The following is a 22,094-nucleotide window of genomic DNA, read 5'->3' on the forward strand; positions in this document are numbered from 1 at the left end:
TCACCAACAGGTCTTCAATGTAGCGAGAAATTCCCGCACCCGGAGGCGTCCTTCAACTGGCCCCTAAACAAATATATACTAGTTCAGTGATAATAAACGCCATACTAATTTCCAAATTGTACACAAGAAACTAAAATTAAAATAATACAAGACTAACAAAGGCCAGAGGCTCCTGACTTGGGACAGGCGCAAAAATGCGGAGGGGTTAAACATGTTTGTGAGATCTCAACCCTCCCCCTATACCTCTAGCCAATGTAGAAAAGTAAACGCATAACAATACGCACATTAAAATTTAGTTCAAGAGAAGTCCGAGTCTGATGTCAGAAGATGTAACCAAAGAAAATAAACAAAATGACAATAATACATAAATAACAACAGACTACTAGCAGTTAACTGACATGCCAGCTCCAGACTTCAATTAAACTGACTGAAAGATTATGATTTCATCATATGAACATCAGGCACAATCCTTCCCGTTTGGGGTTTAGTATCATACCATCATAACATATATGAGAAGAACATAACCCGTGTCATGCCAACAACTGTTTTTTGAATAAATGTGTTTAGTTCCGATGCACCTATAAGTGAATCAATATTAACGCCATTATCAATATAATGTATGTTTTTTTTTTTCATTTTGGTTCATTTATATGTTTCGGTTTTTATTGTGACGTACATTTTCGCTGGACTAGTACACACTTTTTGGCCTCCGGCAGAGGGATTCTTTCGCTGGGTTGTTTTCACATTGACACATTCTCCGTTTCAATTCTCTGGTTTTTTTTTCAAATAAATTTAACAAAATGTTTATAACGAATAATATATGACGTTTGTCATCTTCCTTTTTAGCTAGGGTATAAGGTAAGTTGAACCCTTTTCGACTTCTGTGCTGACATGAATTATCATTGATATGGTTATATTTATAAATTAACAGTTTACAAAACTTTTGAATTTTTTAAATACTAAGGCTTTTTCTATCCCTGGAATAGATTACCTTAGCTGTATTTAGCAAAACGTTTAGGAGTTTTGGTCCCTAATGCTCTACAACTTCGTACTTTATTATGCCTTTTTAAACTTTTTGGATTCAAGCGTCACTGTTGAGTCTTTTGTAGACGAAACGCGTATCTGACGTAAATACAAAATGTAACCCTGGTATCTATGATTAAATTATTTACTGTTCACAGAAGTTAAAAAAATGCGGTATTGTTCTTGTATGTTATAACATTTTCAAAAAAACTAAAGAAAAGATATATATACGCATTTTTACAGATCTTTTATTGAAATGGAAGTATAACACTGAAAGGAGAACTGTTTGTCAGACTGTTGTATATCTATTGATTTTTTTGTGATAAAATGTGTGGTTAACATTTTTTGAAATTCTTATATTTTTGTCAAAGGGTCAAAGTAAATAATTTGTCAAAATTGTATAATAAACACGCCAAATTAAATTTAGTCAAGGTGTTTGGTACTACCTTAAGAGGAGGTTTCGAGCCTTCCATGGAATAAATTCATATCCATTTAAAAAGTGTATTGGGATAATTATAATGGTAAATAGATATCTTAGCCTGTTGAAATTGCGTTAAATGATTGACATAAATTTGGTGACATAAATTCTTTTAAAAGATATGATAAGTTGTTAGAATTAAAACCCATAGCTTTCTTGACCAGTAAGAAAATTTAAATTTCGAAGGATAATGAAACGATATGTAGTGTCAATATTGAGTACTTACCAATACATTATTAATATTATAAATAAAACATCATAACAATTAATAAGCTTAGCATACTGAGGGTTGGCAATATACATACTTTTGCAATCACCATTATGGTTCATTAGTCTTCTATTCGAGTGGCACGCATGAGGTAAATATAATTACATGTATATAAGTGACAAACATATTTGCATTGATGGTATACAAGTTAAGCAGTAAATGAAGTTACAACTGTCATACAAGTAAGAGTTTTAGCTAGCTATAAAACCAGGTTTAATCCACATTTTTTTAATTAAAAAAATGCCTGTACCAAGTGAATGTCAAGTTTATGACAGTTGATATCCATTCGTTTGATGTTTTTGAGCTTTTGATTTTGCCATTTGATTAGGGACTTTCCTTTTTTAAATTTTTCTCGGAGTTCATTATTTTTTGTTATTCTACAGTACTATCGTTAAACGAAATTGCTACGTTTCGACTATCTTGTAAGAAAGTTGCTAAACATGTTGACAGAAATCAACATATTGTTATAACTTAGTAATGGAATTCATGAGGAGATATATCTTATCGATTGATTGTTTTTGGCAAATAGTATATGCATGTTGAGGATGAGAACAAATCAACACTTAAGGATTAATGCAATAGGAAGTAGATAATGCAATAGGGTTTTGACTGAGATGAGGGTATATCAGATAGGGACAAAATTGTTTTCCTCGCAACAGACCAAACATGGACCCCTCAACAAAATGATGTATGAGCTCTGTGCACTCTATGTGAACGAGGCAGCGGAATTACCGTTTCCACTTTGACCGCAAGTGACTGTGTATTTATTCGTCCTGCAAAGCCAAAGGGATATTAGTAGAATTTAACCAGTTATTCCTCAATTCTTACATTTAAAACATATCTCCGTGTTCTTCTTGATTCATTTTTGTGTCCAAGTTTTGAATATGACATACGAAAAAGAAAGAATATTTACCCCATATTAAAATCTGCTCAAGTTGTTTTTGATAAGATGAGATGCGAACATTTATTAGTGAGACAACAGTTTTGTTTGGCTGGTACTTATCAATTTCTATCTACAATATCTGAATTAGAGTAAAAAAATATTTGTATTTTTTTTCTAGATCTGCTCAGCGAACATGAAGACTCTTTTATATTTGACAGTCCTAGTAGGGATTTGCTATGGACAAGGTAAATATATATATGAACAATTACATTTTGTTATTCTTACGTATTTTTCTCTCTCCTAGATTTACATAATATCAACAGAGATTCGGTATTACAATGGGTAGTAAGTGTACACCATCTTCTGGCTGTTTTGTTTTTGTACTAATTTGAACTGATTCATACAGAATTTTCTCAAGGCTGAAAAAATGTAAGCTTCGAACAAAATTCTGTAATTCATCATTTAGATATATTGACGATAACACCTGCCACTCATTTTCCAACCTTGTATCTCATATATCCATGTTAACTTGAGATAAAGGTTACTACCGAATCTAGAATGTCTTTTCTACGTCTTAATCTTTTCTGTGACAAAATGATTTCATCTTCCAATTACGCAACAGAAGCATATATCCTCTGGCCAATCGTATATCTACTTTGGTAGACGAAACGCACGTCAGTCGTACACAATTTCAATCTTGGTACGCATGATGAGTTTATTTACTACTAAAGTTTAAATATTTGTTTTATAATGGTCAACAAAACTACGTGCATATACCATTTGTTTGGTACACAATATATACTTTATATATTTTTTAAATCAATCTTAAATTTATTTAATTTTTTGTTTTTAGGTTTGCAAAAAAGTATGAACTTGATCTTGTTTTTTTTTTTTTTTACTTTTATGAAATTTTCCAGGCATTATGTTGCCATTTTGTGTTCTCTGAAAAGCTACTTGAAAGAGCTTTAATTGGATGTACGAGTATAACTAATTTTATTTGCTAATTGGAAATTAAGCGGAATAAAATAATTTAAGACAGCAGAGAAGATAATTCTGTTTTAATTGGTTATTACTTACCGACTTAAATAAAAGAGTGAGCTATTAATACTGTAAATGTATGATGTCTCTAGTCTGATCAAAGGGTCAGAGTGTCCTACTTAATTAAACGATAAATTGTTGAAATTAGATAACATGTTTTCACGTGCAGAGAAATTTCACTTATGACCAATGCATCTTTCTTATTGGTCAATGATCTTGCGGGTCAGTACGAGTTCACGTGTAAGTGTATTGTGGTCACTTCCTTTTATCATCAGCATTTGATGTGTTAACTTGTGATTCTTATCAAACAATTTGTTCAAAATTTCCACCCACATACCGCCCTTAATGTTATCTTTTGAAGTAGATATGTATATATAAAAAGTAAAATCACAAAAATACTGAACTCCGAGGAAAATTCAAAAAGGAAAATCAAAAATCAAAAGGCAAAATCAAAAGTCCAAACACATCAAACGAATGGATAACAACTGTCATATTCCTGACTTGGTACAGGCATTTTCTAATGTAGAAAATGGTGGATTGAACCTGGTTTTATAGCTAGCTAAACCTCTATGTTTATTTATGGGGCAGATTTTTCTCCCCACCTTTGCTATTCTTTGTCATGACCAATAAGAAAGATGCATTGGTCATAAGTGAAATTTCTCTGCACGTGAAAACATGTTATCTAATTTCAACAATTTATCGTTTAATCAAGTAGGACACTCTGACCCTTTGACCAGAATAGAGACATCATACATTTACAGTATTAATAGCTCACTCTTTTATTTAAGTCGGTAAGTAATAACCAATTAAAACAGAATTATCTTCTCTGCTGTCTTAAATTATTTTATTCCGCTTAATTTCCAATTAGCAAATAAAATTAGTTTTAAGACAGACAGCTAGATATCATAAACATACTATGTATACACAAGCCAGAGTCTGAGCTTGATTTGCTATATGATATAAAAACTAAACTGACGAAAAAAGGTCATTTATTCAAAATCATAAAATGCAAAAAATACATTTTGCAAATAAAACATTTGACATAAAAGTTCATATCTAATATGAAATAATAATACATAATTAATACGAAATTACATCAACTAATATCATGTCAATTGAATAAATGACAAAGAATAGCAAAGGTGGGGAGAAAAATCTGCCACAAATCCACTCTTAGGCTGAAAGAGTGGATCTGAAATCCACTTTAAGGCTGAAAGAGCGGATCCCCCACCCGAGGACTCTGGCGACGTGAATACAATTATATATGACTTTAAAAAAAAAAATACATTCACATACATGTACACCAAACACATATCACTTTATTATGTAAAACGTTTCCACATTTAGCAGAAATATTAAAAGTTCATATTATCATATACTAAGATATTACTGGTAAAAATGATTAAAGGTGTAAATCTTATTCCGGCCAGTGAAAATTCAAACAAAACTAAAGTTCATTTTTACGAAGCCCTGGATCCTTCCTAAATACGAAGTTTTATATCTAACTATTTCTGTAAGGGATCATGAGCAAAGGATTCTCATACTACACTTAACATTTTTCAATCGAAAATGTATAAATATAAAAAAGAAGATGGTATGATTGCCAATGAGACAGTTCCCCACAAGAGACCAAAATGACACGGAAATTAACGACTATAGGTCATCGCACGGCCTTCAACAATGAGCAAAGCCCATATTGCATAGTCAGCTATAAAAGGCCCCAAAATGACCATGTAAAACAATTCAAACGAAAAACTTAAATGTTAGACATAAACAAACGACAACCACTGAACTACAGGCTCTTAACTTGGGACAGGCACATACATACATAATGTGGCGGAGTGAATTCCATAGGGTAAAAGTTTTTAAATTAAAATTAGTAAATAAGTATTTAGTTTAAACCTTATTTAACTCTCAGTTAATTTTGTTGTGATCCGAATTGATATGAGACTATAGAAATAATTTTTGTAACTCATGATACGGTAAAAAGAAAAGTTTTAGTCACAATTTTTAATATACAGCTTTGTAGAAATTTAATGACTGGTGAACATCACCATTCAATATTAATAGTAATAATATCACTATAAAAAGGGGGTATACACCAAACTTCAGTCCGGGTTAAATAACAAAATGCAATCAAATTTAGAAAATGTGATACATTGTAATTGTCGCCTATGGTAACAGAAAGCTGCAAACAACGCACCACTGATGTACACAGATTTTTATAATTTTTGCCTATTATGTCTGTTTGTTTTTTTGACACATCGTTGTCAATATAATGAAATTTTATACGACTGTCATACAAGAGAGAAGTTTACCTAGCTATAAAACCAGGTTAAATCCACCATTTTCTATATACACATGTAAGAACTTTCCGTCTTGGATTTTACTCGGATATAACTTAATTTGAAAAACAATACAAGAAAATAATTCATTGGTCTGGATGAATATAGAGCGATATTTAATCATAAATAATGAATAAATGTACATTATTTAATTTAGTTGGCAGTGTAAATGTGTTAAATACATAAATTGTATAGTTGTAGTATATTAATATTATAACAGCGATTTCGCAAGTATCCTGTTGTTGTTTTAAAGCAGACACATTAACTGTAAGGTTCCACCAATAGAAAGTACTGCCGACAACGGCATCAAATGTAAGAAAACGTCTTTGGAATATTGCCACACTAGCTTTTCTAGGTGCGGAAAAGATGTGATATAAGAATGGTCTCTATCTAAATGTAAGTTGTCCATTGTTTATGTGGTTCATAAGTGTTTCTCGTTTCTCATTTTTTTTATATACATTTAGATAAGACCGTTGGTTTTCCCATTTGAATGGTTTTGCACTAGTCATTTTTGGGACCCTTTATAGCTTGCTGTTCGGTGTGAGCCTAGGCTCCGTATTGAAGACCGTACCTTGCCCTATAATGATTTACAATTATAAATTGTGACTTGGAGGGAGAGTTGTCTCATTGGCACTCATGAGCACTCATAGTCTCATACCACATCTTCCTATTATCTTATTAATTAGTTTTCCCAGTACTCGTTTCAGTAACAGTCTGAGACTCAAAGAGCTGTTCAGTCTATTTGAATTTGAAATAAAAATATAAAATAAAACCTATAAAAGATTTCCCCGGATCTGAGCCCCGGATCTTTGCTTAAATATCAAGATGATTCATGAATGTGCTTATTAATACTGACAAGTTGCCAAATTGCAGTCATTAAGTCTCGTTTCTGAATATATAATTCAATCTTTAGAAATACGACATTTTTTTTGTTAGAACATCAAAGTACATACTTGATGCTAAGTTACTGTAAATTTTAAAATGGAACTAGATGACTTTTCTATTAATAGTCCTGACGTAAAGAGAGCCTGTGCATATAGGCGGTTTGTTATTTCTCTTTGTCAAGTTAGATAACACGTTGAATGTATAATTATATACTTGTTCTTTTAGTGTAACAATATGGTTTTTAGCATTATAAATAACTGTTCAATATTTCTAGACGACGTATTCAACGTGACAAACACAGTTCCCCTCTTTTTTTTTTAAATAAATGGTAGTTTTTATATTGTTGATTTTAAATGCAGAGAATGTTGTAAAGACAAGACGGCGCGAATAGCGCACTAATTAAAGTCTTACATCTGTGATGCGGTTTAACCCTTGTCAAAGAGATATGATCAATCAAGAAATGTCAATCAGTAAATATTTCTTATAAATGTTATTTTATTAATTACAGGAAGAGATAACCAAGGCACAGAGTTTTTGCTTGGTTTTATGAACAACAGAGGTAGGTAGTTTACAAACTGTCAAATGATACAGTAGAAAAATCTAAACAATCCTCTGTATATCAAAATGATATTCAATAGGATTGCAAAAGGTACATAAGGCAGTTTCGAATCCAGAGGGCAATGGGTTTTGGGATTCGATGCGTCCTTTATTTTTCCTCCCTTTTTTCCTCTTTGAAAGAAACACATTGAGGAGAATTTCATGTTTTAAATTGTACACTTAACTTCCCATTTTATCTATATAAAAATAAGTTGCTGTGGTATGATTGCCAACAGTAATCAACGAGGAAGATAAGATTAAATAATATACGTCACCGACGGCCTTTAACAATGAGCAACCCCTATTCTATATAGTTACCCTGGCTATAAAAGGTACCGACGTAAGCACTATGTAAATACACATCTTATGATAAACAAACTTCCAATTTTACTGGTTTCTGTGATCTTGATCAGGTTGATAGCTACGGATCATAGCTTCCATCAGTCAAATGCCATCGAAATTAAGGGCATCTCATTTTTTTGACAAACTTGAAGTCCTAAAAAATGTGTATGCAGTGATAGAATTAAAATTGAGAATGGAAATGGGAATATGTCAAAGAGACAACAACCCGATCAAAGAGCAGATAACAGCCGAAGGCTACTAATGGATCTTTAATGTAGCGAGAAAAGCCCTCATTCAGTAGTGGGCATCAGCTGGCCCCTAAATAAAAATGTGTACTTATTCAGTGAAAATTGTCATCAACTAAACTCAGAAATATATTATTAAATGAACTAAAATTAAAAAACATACAAGACTAACAAAGGCCAGAGGCTCCTGAATATGGACAGGCGCAAAAATGCGGCGGGGTTAAACATGTTTTGTACGATCTCAACCCTCCCCCTTTAACTCTCGAAAATGTATAATAAATAAACTCATAGCAAAACGATGAGTAAAACTCAGTTAAAAAGAGAGACGAGTCCAATTTCAGAGTAGGTAACAAAAGCAACTGAGCAAAATGACAATGATACATAAATTAACAAAGGACTACTAGTTACTAAAATGTCAACCTTAGACCTCAATTAAACTAATAGAAAGTTTATCTCTTCATTATAAGTACATTTATCTTTAAAATATTTATATTACTTGGTGCTTCCGCATTTCCAGAATACTAAAAATGCTCTCATCGTTGTTTAAATGTGCAAGCGTTTGTATTAAACTTTCTTTTCATCTTAACAAGAGGCGGCCAGAGCGACAGCAAACCGGATTTTATCACTTACATTAACAACATATAAAAATTTTAAAAATTTGGTTAAACAATCCACGAGTTAAAGTACGGACATGACTTGAAACACCACTTTTCAAATTCTTAAGGACCATAACTCCTAATATCAAATTTGACTTCCATTTTGTCATCAATAACAATATATCAACATTTGAAAAGCTTTGATTGTATGGTTCATGAGTAAATGCAACGACATGACTGGAGACACCATTTTTTCAATCTTTCAAGAGCCATAACTCCTGAAAAGTAAAAGTCAAAATCGTCATTATTTAACTTGACCGCCATTTTGTCATCAGTAACAATATATTCAAATTTGAAAATCTTTGGTTGAACGGTTCTTGAGTAAATACACGGACACAACTGAAATCGCCTATTTTCAATTTTTCAAGACTCATTACTCCTGTAAGGTAAAAGCCAAAATCGTCATTATTGAACTTGACCTCCACTTTGTTGTCAGTAACAACATATTAAAATTCAAAAAAACTTTGGCTAAACGGTTCACGAGTTAATGCACGGACAACATTATGCTGCCGTCCACCCGACCACTGTGCGCCCCAAAATCAGAAACCGACATTTTCGACGAAAATCCGGTTAATAATAGAATCCTCAAGGCCATTAATATATATTTATACCTTACACATTCTTACTAGTTGAAATGGTATGTTTTCTATAGTTTCAGGATCATCAACTAATGACCTTGAACTCTTTGTGACCACAAGCTCTAACGCAGCAGTAGATGTAACGGTAACAGCCCCTTTATATTCACCCGGAAGTACACTTGCGTCTACAACTGTTACTCGTGGTAATATTGAAAAGATAACCATAACGATGAACCTTCGCGGGGCAGATGTAGAACTAGGAAATAAAGGTGTCTTGGTCGAAGCAACAGACGAAATCACCGTATTCGCTGTAAACAAAGAGTTATACTCCACAGATGGATTCGTAGGTTTTCCGACCGACACATTAGGAACAGAATATGTACTGATCACATGGTCTGAAGACGGACAGTTTATGGTTGTTGGCGTAACTGATGGAACCACTTTAACCATTACACTTCCGACATTTGTATCTACTACCTTATCCGTTACATACAACGGCAATACATATACTAATGGTGATTCATTCACCGTTGTTCTTGATCGCTACCAAACATTTCATTGTCATCAAACCAATGGTGACTTCACCGGAACAAGGATCCAATCAACTCATCCAGTATCAGTTTTCAGCGGAGCTAAAAAGGTAGCAGTAGAAGATACAATGACAGGTTCAAGTTCTGACCATCTTGTAGAACAGCTAATGTCAGTGGACACTTGGGGCAAAGACTTCTTCACCATAAGTACACCAGAAAGAACTATTGGTGATTACTTCAGAATAGTCGCAAGTGAAGATTCTACCACTGTGTCATTGGCCGGTTCAACACATGGAACCATCAATGCATATGAATACATTGAACTGAACGTCGACACAGGGGATTATAAAACCATTACATCTGACAAAGCAGTCATGGTCGTTATGTTCGGGAAAACCGTTAGTTCCCAGGTTGGAGATGCACCTAATGGTGGTGATCCACAGATGACGGTGATACCACCTCTTCCCCAATTTCCGTCAGACTATACCTTTAGCACAGTTGAAACACCAAGCGGTGATTTTACAAATTACGCCCTGATTGTTATAGATACATCAAAAACTTCCGATTTAATGGTTGACAATGTTGCTGCAAGCGCATCATGGACATCGATTGCTGGGTCAGCCAATTTGGTCACTGCAACGTTTGATATAAGTCCTGGTTCACACTCAGTCTTCAGTAACGACCCGGCTGCAACTTTCATGGCAATAGCCTTCGGCAACGCTCAGACTAATTCATATGCTTATGCATGTGGTTTTCGATTAGCACAAATCAATGCAGTAAGTATATAGATTTAGCCGTTTCAGAATCTAATGCATTCTGGGTAATATTTCCAAAAGTGTATACCAAAACGTAGTGATTGGTTTAAAACGTGATATACAATAGAAATTCAACCAATGACGTCATGCTATTTTCAATTTGGTGTACGAACAATGAGATTACCCATAGTCCTTTAGATTTTGGAAAGGTGAATAAATACAAAAAGTAGATAAAAAAAAAAGAAAACACTGATGGTTTTAATCCATGTAATTTGTACTTCAGCGCTGTGTAAAAAAAAACATGTCGTCACCTCTTTGCCTATCAAAACTTATTGTTTCGCCGTGTGATATTATTTGTTTTCGAGAAATTCTGCTTTTAATTGCATTCGATGAATTAGTATTTCCTTTTTGTATATATTTCAACACCAGAAATCCTGATGTGATGCTTACTTTCACTCGCTAGGTTTTTTTTAACAAATTTAATTATTTCTTTGAATTTAACAAAAAGAAAAAAAGAAATATCAGAAAGTAGATAGCTTTCTTAGACGGTGTCATCACAATGCCTTACTGTCTTGTAGTGTCTGTAGTTCGTTAAAAAGTATTATTCGAAATATCATTTTAAACAATTGTAGCTTTAGTAAGTATATTGATATCGAAATGTATTATATTTCAAATGAAAACCCAGTGCCCAATTCTTGTTTTTTCTTTCTTGTATAAAATGATACAAAACAACTTCGTTATACCATCGAAGTATTGTATACACTAATGAATATAACTCTTTCATGGTTAAACGAATCTTAAATGCCATTAAAAAAGAGGATCTGTAGGTGATAAAAAGAATGCATTACACAAAAAATACATAGATAAAAAAATAATTAATCGATGTGAAACCGACTTAATACGAAATACAATGTATGTAATAGAGTAATTTTTGTATTTTGGGTTTATGAAATAATATTTACCCTTTTTTTTTACAAAACTTATGCTTATCAACGATTTTAAGTTAGATTATATAATTTGCCTGCATTGAAAAAATATTTTCTGTCAGACTTTAAACGAAAAATAATTAAACCGTCAAATTTGGCAATATTATAGACATATGCAAGGGATTAACAAATATCAGTTTGTATGTGAATCCTGCCCTCAGTCATAAATTCAAGAGTTAATATAATACATTTGTATTTATCATAGCCATGTAGCACCACATCAACAGTTGCCGGTGACATCTTGGATAACGATTGTGATGGATGGATTGACGAAGAGACCGACAACGGAATAGGTAATGTAATACAGGACCCGGATAATAATCAAAACCCCACGAGGAGGCTCAATATGTGTAGTTATAATTTGAAGTGTTACTTATATAGCTGAAATGTAGCACAATTATGTAACAATATGAATCAAATGAAGAAAGTGGTTATGTAATTCAAGTAATACACAACGAAACTTGCATCAAATCAATGATATCCACTTGATAGTTGCTGTCAATATTTTAAAAAGATTCAAGTATTTACTGTTCTCGTCTAGATTTAAAACAAAAAGACTGGTAATTGCTAAGGCATTGTATACATGTTCGACAGATGACTAAGGGACGACATCAAAAGATCAATGTAAGATAAAAAACTTAATTCAAATAGTTTGGGGGTGGGGGGGTTGAACTGCTGCAAGATTTGGTTATCCGACATTGATTTTTACATATACCTATATGGGTCAATCGATTTTTCCCAAATTAAGTTAAGAGGGGGGGGGGGGTCAGTGAAAAAAGTATGTGAATTAAGTTTTTTATCCTTCATTGAACTTTTGATGTCGTCCCTAAAATAGCCTATATCCAGAGAGTCATCACAGAGTGTGGTTTCAATTTTGTTTAAAGATTCTTTGTGTCGTACATGTACATTGTACCATATATATTTCATACCTAACGTTAAGCAGTTTGCAGCTGTACAGATATAGATAAGATCGAAATCAATTATAAATAGTTTGTATTTTATTTTTCGAAATAAAATTTTGTCTTTTTTCAATTGTATGAATTCAAATTTCCCTTCTCGGCATTTTATCCAAGGGTGGGTTTCGTTTTTTAATGTGATTCTTTGAAGAACTTTCCTCTAGGCTAACTTAATCAATTAATAAAAATAACAAAACAATAACACATGCATCTTGATATCGGACATTTTTTTTATAATTGCAGACGATGACGGTGATGGATTGATAGATGAAGATTTAGCTACTGCTCCACGAGGTAATAATTGTATCATATTTATAAAATGATGATTTTCCACGTTCAAGTTCCATATTTACACATAGAAACTTATTTAAAATGTACGCTTGATAATTCCAAGATTAAAAAAAAAACTTTCCTGTTAATGTCTCACGTGGGAATAAATATTATTCTGTCAATTGTATACGTTTCTTTTCTTTTTTTCAGTTGACGGAAACTGGGCAGCTTGGGCTGCTTGGAGCGCATGCTCCGTAACTTGCGATTCTGGATCCGGTTCACAGATCAGAACGAGAGCATGCACAAACCCTGCTCCTGCGAACAATGGATTGGATTGCACTGGTGATTCATCCGAAACACAGTCCTGTTCATCTGTCACGCCTTGCCCAAGTGCGTATATCCATAATAAGTCAATAAAATTTTGCAAGATAACCTAAATTACACGAATTCAGAATTGTAATCATTGTAACCCCTTAATATTTGTAGAAATAGTAAAAGTTACTTGAAAGATCAGATAGAAATATTGTAGGTACATGTATTGTGTAGACGTAAGAAAAATTGTGTGTTTCGCGGATATATATATATCAATACATTATTTAAAAAAAAATATTCGCAACTTATCTCGACACGGGCTGATTAAGAACTCCCCCATACATGTACTTTGCTATTGTCTATGACAGCATTCTGACCCATTGACCTTTTGTTAGAATTTTTTATTATTTTTTTAATTGATTTTTCAAGGTTGCCTTATCCGTAACGTATATCGCTCATCGATGTTTACCGTAATAAAACTGAATAATTTAAACAAAGAATCATACACTAGCTGTGACAACATTTCTATCATTACAGTTGATGGAAACTGGGGATCATGGGCAGTATGGACTGACTGTATGGTGTCATGTGGAACTGGTGAAATCAACAGAACACGTGAGTGTGACAGTCCAGCTCCTCAATATGGCGGGGACAACTGTACTACCGGAACTGCTGTAGAAACTGACAGCTGCTGGAATGGAACCTGTTACCCGTCAGTTATTGGAAATATTGATAGAGTATGTTTGTTATTATATATTACTCCATTTATTGGATTTTCTAATGTGGTTTAGATTTTTAGAAACGTTCTCTGATTGAAAAAAACAACAGTCCATTATACAGCGTTTCAACAGTTGACAACACTGAACCATCAATTTAACATTGCAATTGAAGCTTCTTTAAAGTATTAAAAAACACAACAATCATATAAAAACAAGATTTGATGCTTTTTTATTGGTTGTATGCAAGGTTACTCAGTATAAAAATATATATCAACCTCGACATAAGACCTCGGTTAATATTAATTTTCTTGGGTCACCAATTGTATATTATGACATGGTAGAAAAAAATGACATTTTCAACTTTTACTGTGTACAATTTCGATAGCAGTTGGATAAACTTTAGAGGCCCCTCATGGGGGGGTCCTAGTAATCACATAATCACCATTTTTTTGCCAATATAATCACATAATCATTAAATATTTGCTTATCTTTAGTAATCAAATAATCATAAACTAAAAATGCAGTCCTAGGTAATCAAATAATCATGAAATATTTGGCTTAATAATCAAATAATCATTAAAAAAACGGCCAAGTAATCACATAATCAAAAACCCCATGAGGGCCCTCACTTTATAAGTGTTGACCTACATGTATATATGTTAATATAGTGCCTTTGTGTTATATAGGCGTGCTCGAATTCTCAAGGGAGGTCAAATATCAAATATATGTTTTTGGCATGATAGTTTCTTAATGTATGAAGGGTGAATTTCAATAGACAAATATAATCTAAATAATGTAATTGTTGTGCTTGTTTGGTGGTTCTACACGCAGCGTTCAAAACCCCTTTCAAACGCGTATTAATCTTGTCTTATGTTGGTATGAATACAGTTTTACCACTAATTCCTTCAAAAAAGATTACACAATTTTGTACCTTCTATTGCCCATAATTCAAATTATATGTCGCGCTTAATTCCATATTGCTTTGAGTGAAACGCTTACGAAAACGTGCACTGTTTCATGTTTGTATACATCGATTTCAGAATTGTTCTTGGACATGGTTTGGATGTAAAGATGGTGCCATTACATGTATAGATTTCTCCTTCCGGTGTGATGGATCCGAGGACTGTGACGATGGCAGCGATGAGTCAGCAGAAATTGCAGGATGTCCAACACAGTGTAACGGAGCAGGTAATTTATTTTTAACGTGAGGTAACTGATCCGATTACGAAATGATATGATGGACAAGGTTTGTGATCACTAAACCAAAAATAAGTCGATGTAGTGAGATTGCCAATGAGGCAATTATTGACAAGAGACCAAACGACGTATATATGTAAGCAACTATGGGTCACCTTACGGTCTTCAACAATGAGCAAAACCCATATCATATAGCTATAAAATCTCCCCGACAGAATAGAAAGTAATACAATTTAAAAATGTTGCTTTATCGGAGCGGATATCCTTCTCGAATAGAATTTGATAGATGTTTTGTTTTCATTATACAACGGAGAAGGTCTGTAATTTTAAACAGGGTGTAACATAATTGTTGTTTTAATAAGGATGCAAAAGAAACATTGTTTTATTTCATTAATGATACGCAAGGTATTATGAGCGCGAGGAAAGAATATAAACTAAAGAAATATTGAGCATTCGTTAATGAGACAAGAGCCTAACGAATCTAGACAACTTAATAAATGTCGAAGAGCTTTTCCAGATTTACTTTCACTAGGAACGTTCAAACTCTAGAACATTTTAAAACCAGGCTTGTGTAATACGTAGAAGCGTAAGAATCTTTATGACAGAAACGGAGGAAAGAATAGACGAATTCAGTTAACATATGGTCGTCCTTTAATTAGTTATATCTCATTTCACGTTCTTCATTGCCATTAGCCTTAATGAAGTTATGAATACTAAAGCGCAAAAACGAAAAATGACGTTATGTAAGTTATGGTACAGTTTCCAAGTATTTTTAAACGAGTAAGTGCTTAATTTGTCATCTTCTTATTTTTAGGTACCATGTCAGTATCCAGTATTTTGATTGGTACGATTATCTGCTTCCTATATGTGACAATGATGGGACACTTTTAACCTTTGAACTTCAACTAATTAAGTTATTTAGTTGAAATGTATGTTATTGATTTGTATATTTATTTATTTTCTAAAATGTATTTTGTATTATTAATTTATGTAATAAACTCTACCATTTATACGTAGCTAGTAGCATTTTACTTAATTGTTCTTTTTGTACTCTTAGTTAGTAGAGGCGTCTTAGTATAGTTAAGTCTGACTGTACTTTTACGATTTATTGTTATGATTGGTCTCTGTTTTTTCTTATCGATCCAAGCATATCATCCATAGAGATACCAAGATGCAGGTTGTATCGTCGTCATGTCGATAAGCGTTTATTTAACTGTCATGATTTGGTGCTAAGGGCGTGATTAAGTTAGGTCACTCCTCCAAATGGTATAAGTTCTCTAAAAATAACAAAACAGACAAGATTATGATTCTAATCAGTAGTTGACATTAAGGACCATCAAGGTTTCAGTATTGAACTTGTGTTTGTTGAAACAATATAGAAAATTGACATGGTTTTACGGTCGCCATCATGAGCTGATTGGCCATTATGACAAAAGTGTGTCAGAAATCATATCTGATATTCTTTTCAGTCATATTAACCTTCCATCATTACCGAACTGAACAAAGAAATAACACGACGGGTGCCGTATACGGTGCAGGAAATGGTTACTCTTCCGGAGCCCCTGATTTCACTCCCGGTTTTTAGTGGAGTTCGTGTTGTTTCTTATTTATTATTTATAACTGTTGATGTAAATGTCTTTCGGTTTTATGAGTCTTTGTTTACTACTTGGTTTTGATTGTTATTGTTTGTTTAAGCAATTGCCATGGCGCAGCTTATTATAAGTGTTCCTAATTTTATCATGGTTAACGTTTAGATAAAATTGAGATTATTTTACGTAGATATTTTTAAAAAGCGTCTGTCTAAAAAACACCCAATTCACAATGTATACCAAAACGACTATGAAGCAACGTTACATTAATCCCGTTTTTTGTGAGAGAAAAATCGCCATCAAGGCCTCGAAATTGTGTGCTAGCAAGGGAGTTTTCTAACCACCAAGAAATATACAAATACATGTAGAAAGAAATGTAGTATCTCATCATCAATACCAACCAATGAGCCAATGGATAGAGTATAATTGTTTTTAAAAATCGTCGTCAAAATACGTTTCTTGTGACAGTATCACCATATCAACATAAGGGATCGGTTTGGATGCCGACGGGACAAATATCCGCCAAAGTTTAAATGAAGAGTATATAAGCAATTTTACGCCATGTATGTTTCGTTGTTATTTTGGGTTTATTTGTTTTTTTCTGCGTCAATCAAAAACGGAAATCAAGTAAATAAATCAAACTAGCTAGCTAGGCATGGGAAAACACTCCTGAATATATAACAGACATATTCATTTTTAAACATGCCAAACAGTCTGAAGCCAAAAATGAAACTAAAACCATTCTTCTTCATTTCATTATATATAAGAAGATATGGCGTGATTGCCAATGAGACAAGATGAGATATGGCGTGATTGCCAATGAGACAAGAGGAGATATGGCCTGATTGCCAATGAGACAAGAGGAGATATGGCGTGATTACCAATGAGAAAAGAGGAGATATGGCGTGATTGCCAATGAGACAAGATGAGATATGGCGTGATTACCAATGAGACAAGAGGAGATATGGCCTGATTGCCAATGAGACAAGAGGAGATATGGCGTGATTACCAATGAGACAAGAGGAGATATGGCCTGATTGCCATTTCATTATAAATTAGGAGATATGGCGTGATTGCCAATGAGACAAGATGAGATATGGCGTGATTACCAATGAGACCAGAGGAGATATGGCCTGATTGCCAATGAGACAAGAGGAGATATGGCGTGATTGCCAATGAGACAAGACGAGATATGGCGTGATTGCCAATGAGACAAGAGGAGATATGACGTGATTGCCGATGAGACAAGAGGAGATATGGCGTGATTGACAATGAGACAAGAGGAGATATGGCGTGATTGACAATGAGACAAGAGGAGATATGGCTTGATTGCCAATGAGACAAGAGGAGATATGGCGTGATTGCCAATGAGACAAGTATTCACCGGGGACCAAATAATGTAGAAGTTATCAACTATAGGTCATCGTATTGCATTCAACAAATAGCAAAAATCCAGACCATCAAGCAAACTGTTTTTTTTTTTGCAAACTACACTTATTTTTATTAGAACCTGACAATGTTTAAGAACAAACAAAGATACATGTACCAGTTAGTTCACAACACCCCGTTAACGAATAATTTCTTAAATTTGTATAGATTTTCTCAATTTGAACTAATGGAAATGTGCAGTTTCAGTTAATAAATTTAAGTGCCACCTAAATCAAATGACTCTAGAAATAAATACATTAACTTTTTCAACAGTAGGCATATGTAGTCTATACAGTATGGCTGGCTCTAAATCTATAAAAGTGAATAAATTAAACAGAAACAATCAAAAGATTTATGTATATTGTAATATTTGTATATTTTTGTATTGGTTTCACACCATAGACAAAAGAAGCTACGGCAAGTTAATGCACAGTCTTTACATGGAACGAAGAGGTAGAGTCAACTTCCCAGGAATTTATGTCAAAGCAGGGTCATTTTCAAAAGGTCTTTCAACTCGTGTCCAAAAACAGTATTATATGTGTTGTAAAAACGTAATGGCTTAATTCTAAACAAATAGCTCAGTTGTAAGGCATGAAAGATAGTCCAAAAACACAGCTTTTGAGACAGGTTTTATTTATTAATTATCTTTTATTCTGTTGAACCAAGAGTTCCAAGTGCTGAAGTTAAAAATTCTTATCTTATATATGCATTTTTTCTAAATAACCCTTCACCATCGTTTCGACTACTCTGTATTTTATGAGACAATCTGGCGGATCGAAGAAGTTAGATGTCACATAGTGTAAAGTAATGCACTTTGCACTCAACCTCTTCAACTTTGTTTTTTATTTGGCCTTTTTAACATTTTTGATTCGAGCGTCACTCATAAGTCTTTTGTAGACGAAACGCGCGGGTGGCATCAATATAAAATTTCAATCCTGGTATCTATGATGAGTTTATTTAAAACCACTGGGTCGATGCCACTGCTGGTGGAGTTTTAATTCCCCGATGATATCACCAGCCAAGTAGTCAGCACTTCTGTATCACTGATGAATTTTTTTTAGACGAAACGCGCGTCTAGCGTAAATATGAAATTTCAATCCTGGTATCTATGATGAGTTTATTTAAAACCACTAGGTCGATGCAATTGCTGGTGGAGTTTTAGTTACCCGAGCGTATCACCAGTCCAGAAGCAGCACTTCTGTGTTGACTTGAGTTACCATTGATATGTTCATAATTGTTAATTAACTGTTAACAAACTTTGAATTTTTGAAATACTAAGGCTTTTCTACCTCAAGAATAGATTACCTTAGCTGTATTTGGCATAACGTTTAGGATTTGGTGGTCCTCAATTCTCTTCAACTTTGTACTTTATATGACCGTTTTAACATTTTTTTATTCGAGCGACACTGATGAGTCTTTTGTAGACGAAACGCGCGTCTAGTGTAAATATAAAATTTCAATCCTTGTATTTATGATGAGTTTATTTACAACCACTTGGTCGATGCCACTGCTGGTGGAGTTTTAGTTACCCGAGGGTATCACTAACCCAGTAGTCAGCACTTCTGTGTTGACTTGAGTTACCATTTATATGTTCATAATTATAAATTAACCGTTAACAAAACTTTGAATTTTTTAAATACTAAGGCTTTTCTACCTCAAGAATAGATTATCGTAGCTGTATTTGGCAAAACTGTTAGGAAAGTTTTGATCCTGAATGCTCTTCAACTTCATTCTTTTTTTGGCCTTTTTAACATTTATGATTCGAGCGTCACTGATGAGTCTTTTGTAGACGAAAGGTGCGTCTGGCGTAAATATAAAATTTCAATCCTGGTATCTATGATGAGTTTATTTAAAACCACTGGGTCGATGCCACTGCTGGTGCAGTTTTAATTCCCCGATGATATACCAGCCAGCCAAGTAGTCAGCACTTCTGTTTCACTGATTAGTTTTTTGTAGACGAAACGCGCGTCTAGCGTAAATATAAAATTTCAATCCTGGTATCTATGATGGGTTTATTTAAAACCACTGGGTCGATGCAATTGCTGGTGGAATTTTAGTTACACGAGGGTATCACCAGCCCAGTAGTCAGCAAGGCATAAATATAAAATTTTAATCCTGGTATCTATGATGAGTTTATTTAAAACCACTGGGTCGATGCCACTGCTGGTGGAGTTTTAATTCCCCGATGATATCACCAGCCCAGTAGTCATCACTTCTGTGTTGACTTGAGCTATCATTGATATGTTCATAATTATAAATTAACTGTTAACAAAACTTTGAATTTTTGAAATACTAAGGCTTTTCTACCTCCAGGAATAGATTACATTAGCTGTATTTAAAAAAAACTTTAGGATTTTTTTATCCTCAATGCTCTTCAACTTAGTACTGTATTTGGTCTTTTTAACATTTTTTTATTCGAGCGTCACTGATGAGCTCTTTGTAGACGAAACGCGGGTCTGGCGTAAATATAAAATTTAAATCCTGGTATATATGATGAGTTTATTTAGATCGCGTTGTATTTTAACAGGATGCATAGCCTATTTTGTTTTCTGCGGTCTTGAAGGCTTTCCCATTTTAATGATTTTACCATATTTGTTACACAGCCAGATGTGCAGTCTGTAAACTTGTTGTTTGCAAATCTGGCTGTTCTTTTTTTGCAACATCAGTTGTCTTTATTTGGTCTGGGTTGTTTTGGGGGGTCCCATACGAAGCATGCATATTCAACTGAAGGTCTTACTATTGTTGAATATGCTGCTGCTTTAACGGGTTTAGAGAAATCTTTTACGTTTCTTCTTATGAAGCCTAGTGTTTTGTTGCCTTCACTCACTATGTTGTCAATATGTCTGTCCCAGGTTAGGTTATCACTTATTGTTACTCCTATGTATTTCCTGGCTTCCATGGTGTTGGTATTACTGGACGGTTGAATTGTATTTGGATTACAATGCATTTTTTTTGGCATTGAAGCTCATTTATTTTCCCAGTCCTCTTGTGATGTCACCAGCCCAGTAGTCATCACTTCTGTGTTGACTTGAGCTATCATTGATATATTCATAATTATAAATTAACTGTTAACAAAACTTTGAATTTTTGAAATACTAAGGCTTTTCTACCTCAGGAATAGATTACCTTAGCTGTATTTTGCAAAATTTTAGGAATTTTTAGTCCTCTCATGATGTTAGGTCTTTCTGTAGTAGGTTGCTTTCTGCTTGGTTACTTATTGTTCTGTGGAGGAGGCTGTCATTCGTAAATAGTTTGGTCTCTGATGATGTTGCTGTCTCTGGCATGTCGTTTATGTAGGCCAGGAACAACAGGAGTCCAACACACACTCATTCACTGTCCAACGCACATTCACTCATCTACTCTTCCTCCTTTTTTTACTCACTTACTCACATTTCCACACTCTCTTACACTACCTCGCTTACACTCACACCGACTCGCTTACTATCTGTCCCACATTCACTCACTAACTCTCTCTCCCACACTCAGTCTTTCTTCTACACTTACTATTTCTTCCTCCTATACTCACTCTCGCGCTCTTCTTTCTCCTACTGAAACTTTCTTTTACAGTCACTCTCTCTCCTTTCCCCACACTTTCTCTCCTCTTCTCCTGTCTCTCCTACTCTCATTTACTCTCATTCTATCTACTCTCTCACCCCTACACTCACTCTCTCTCCTACATTATCTCACTTGGTCTCACTCACTCCCTCCCTCCGTCCATCCTTCACTATCCACTATGTCTAATGTTGGATAATCTTCAAATGGTTGGTTAAATTTAGCGTCCTTTTTATTTACATTTTACTATAACACACCCGCCCATTCGTCACTTTTACAATAAATGTAGAAATTTAAGATGTTTTATTGTTAAAATTATGTTCTCTTCATTCAAACTGCTACCCACGCATCTAATAGTTACATCACTAGATTAAAATGAAAATCCCATGATTTTTTTTTTATCAAAGAATCTTTATCATATTCTGAGATTTAAAAAACCGATGTCGTACACCAATTTTATTT

General features: G+C 33.9%; 1 protein-coding gene across 1 annotated transcript in view; it reads left to right on the forward strand.

The window, feature by feature from the left end:
• The first annotated feature begins 1,784 nt into the window (after positions 1-1,784).
• Positions 1,785-22,094, forward strand: part of LOC143071019 (uncharacterized) — a 28,911-nt gene continuing 8,601 nt past the window's right edge. Inside the window, exons 1-9 of the mRNA XM_076245108.1 lie at positions 1,785-1,860; positions 2,831-2,897; positions 7,429-7,479; positions 9,413-10,644; positions 11,815-11,902; positions 12,809-12,859; positions 13,046-13,225; positions 13,685-13,884; positions 14,907-15,054. Coding sequence (XP_076101223.1) covers positions 2,846-2,897; positions 7,429-7,479; positions 9,413-10,644; positions 11,815-11,902; positions 12,809-12,859; positions 13,046-13,225; positions 13,685-13,884; positions 14,907-15,054 — 2,002 coding nt within the window. The 5' untranslated portion in view covers positions 1,785-1,860; positions 2,831-2,845. The remainder of the gene's footprint in view (positions 1,861-2,830; positions 2,898-7,428; positions 7,480-9,412; positions 10,645-11,814; positions 11,903-12,808; positions 12,860-13,045; positions 13,226-13,684; positions 13,885-14,906; positions 15,055-22,094) is intronic.

The sequence above is a fragment of the Mytilus galloprovincialis genome, chromosome 4, assembly GCF_965363235.1.
Source record: "Mytilus galloprovincialis chromosome 4, xbMytGall1.hap1.1, whole genome shotgun sequence".
NCBI classification, from domain to species: Eukaryota; Metazoa; Mollusca; class Bivalvia; order Mytilida; family Mytilidae; genus Mytilus; species Mytilus galloprovincialis.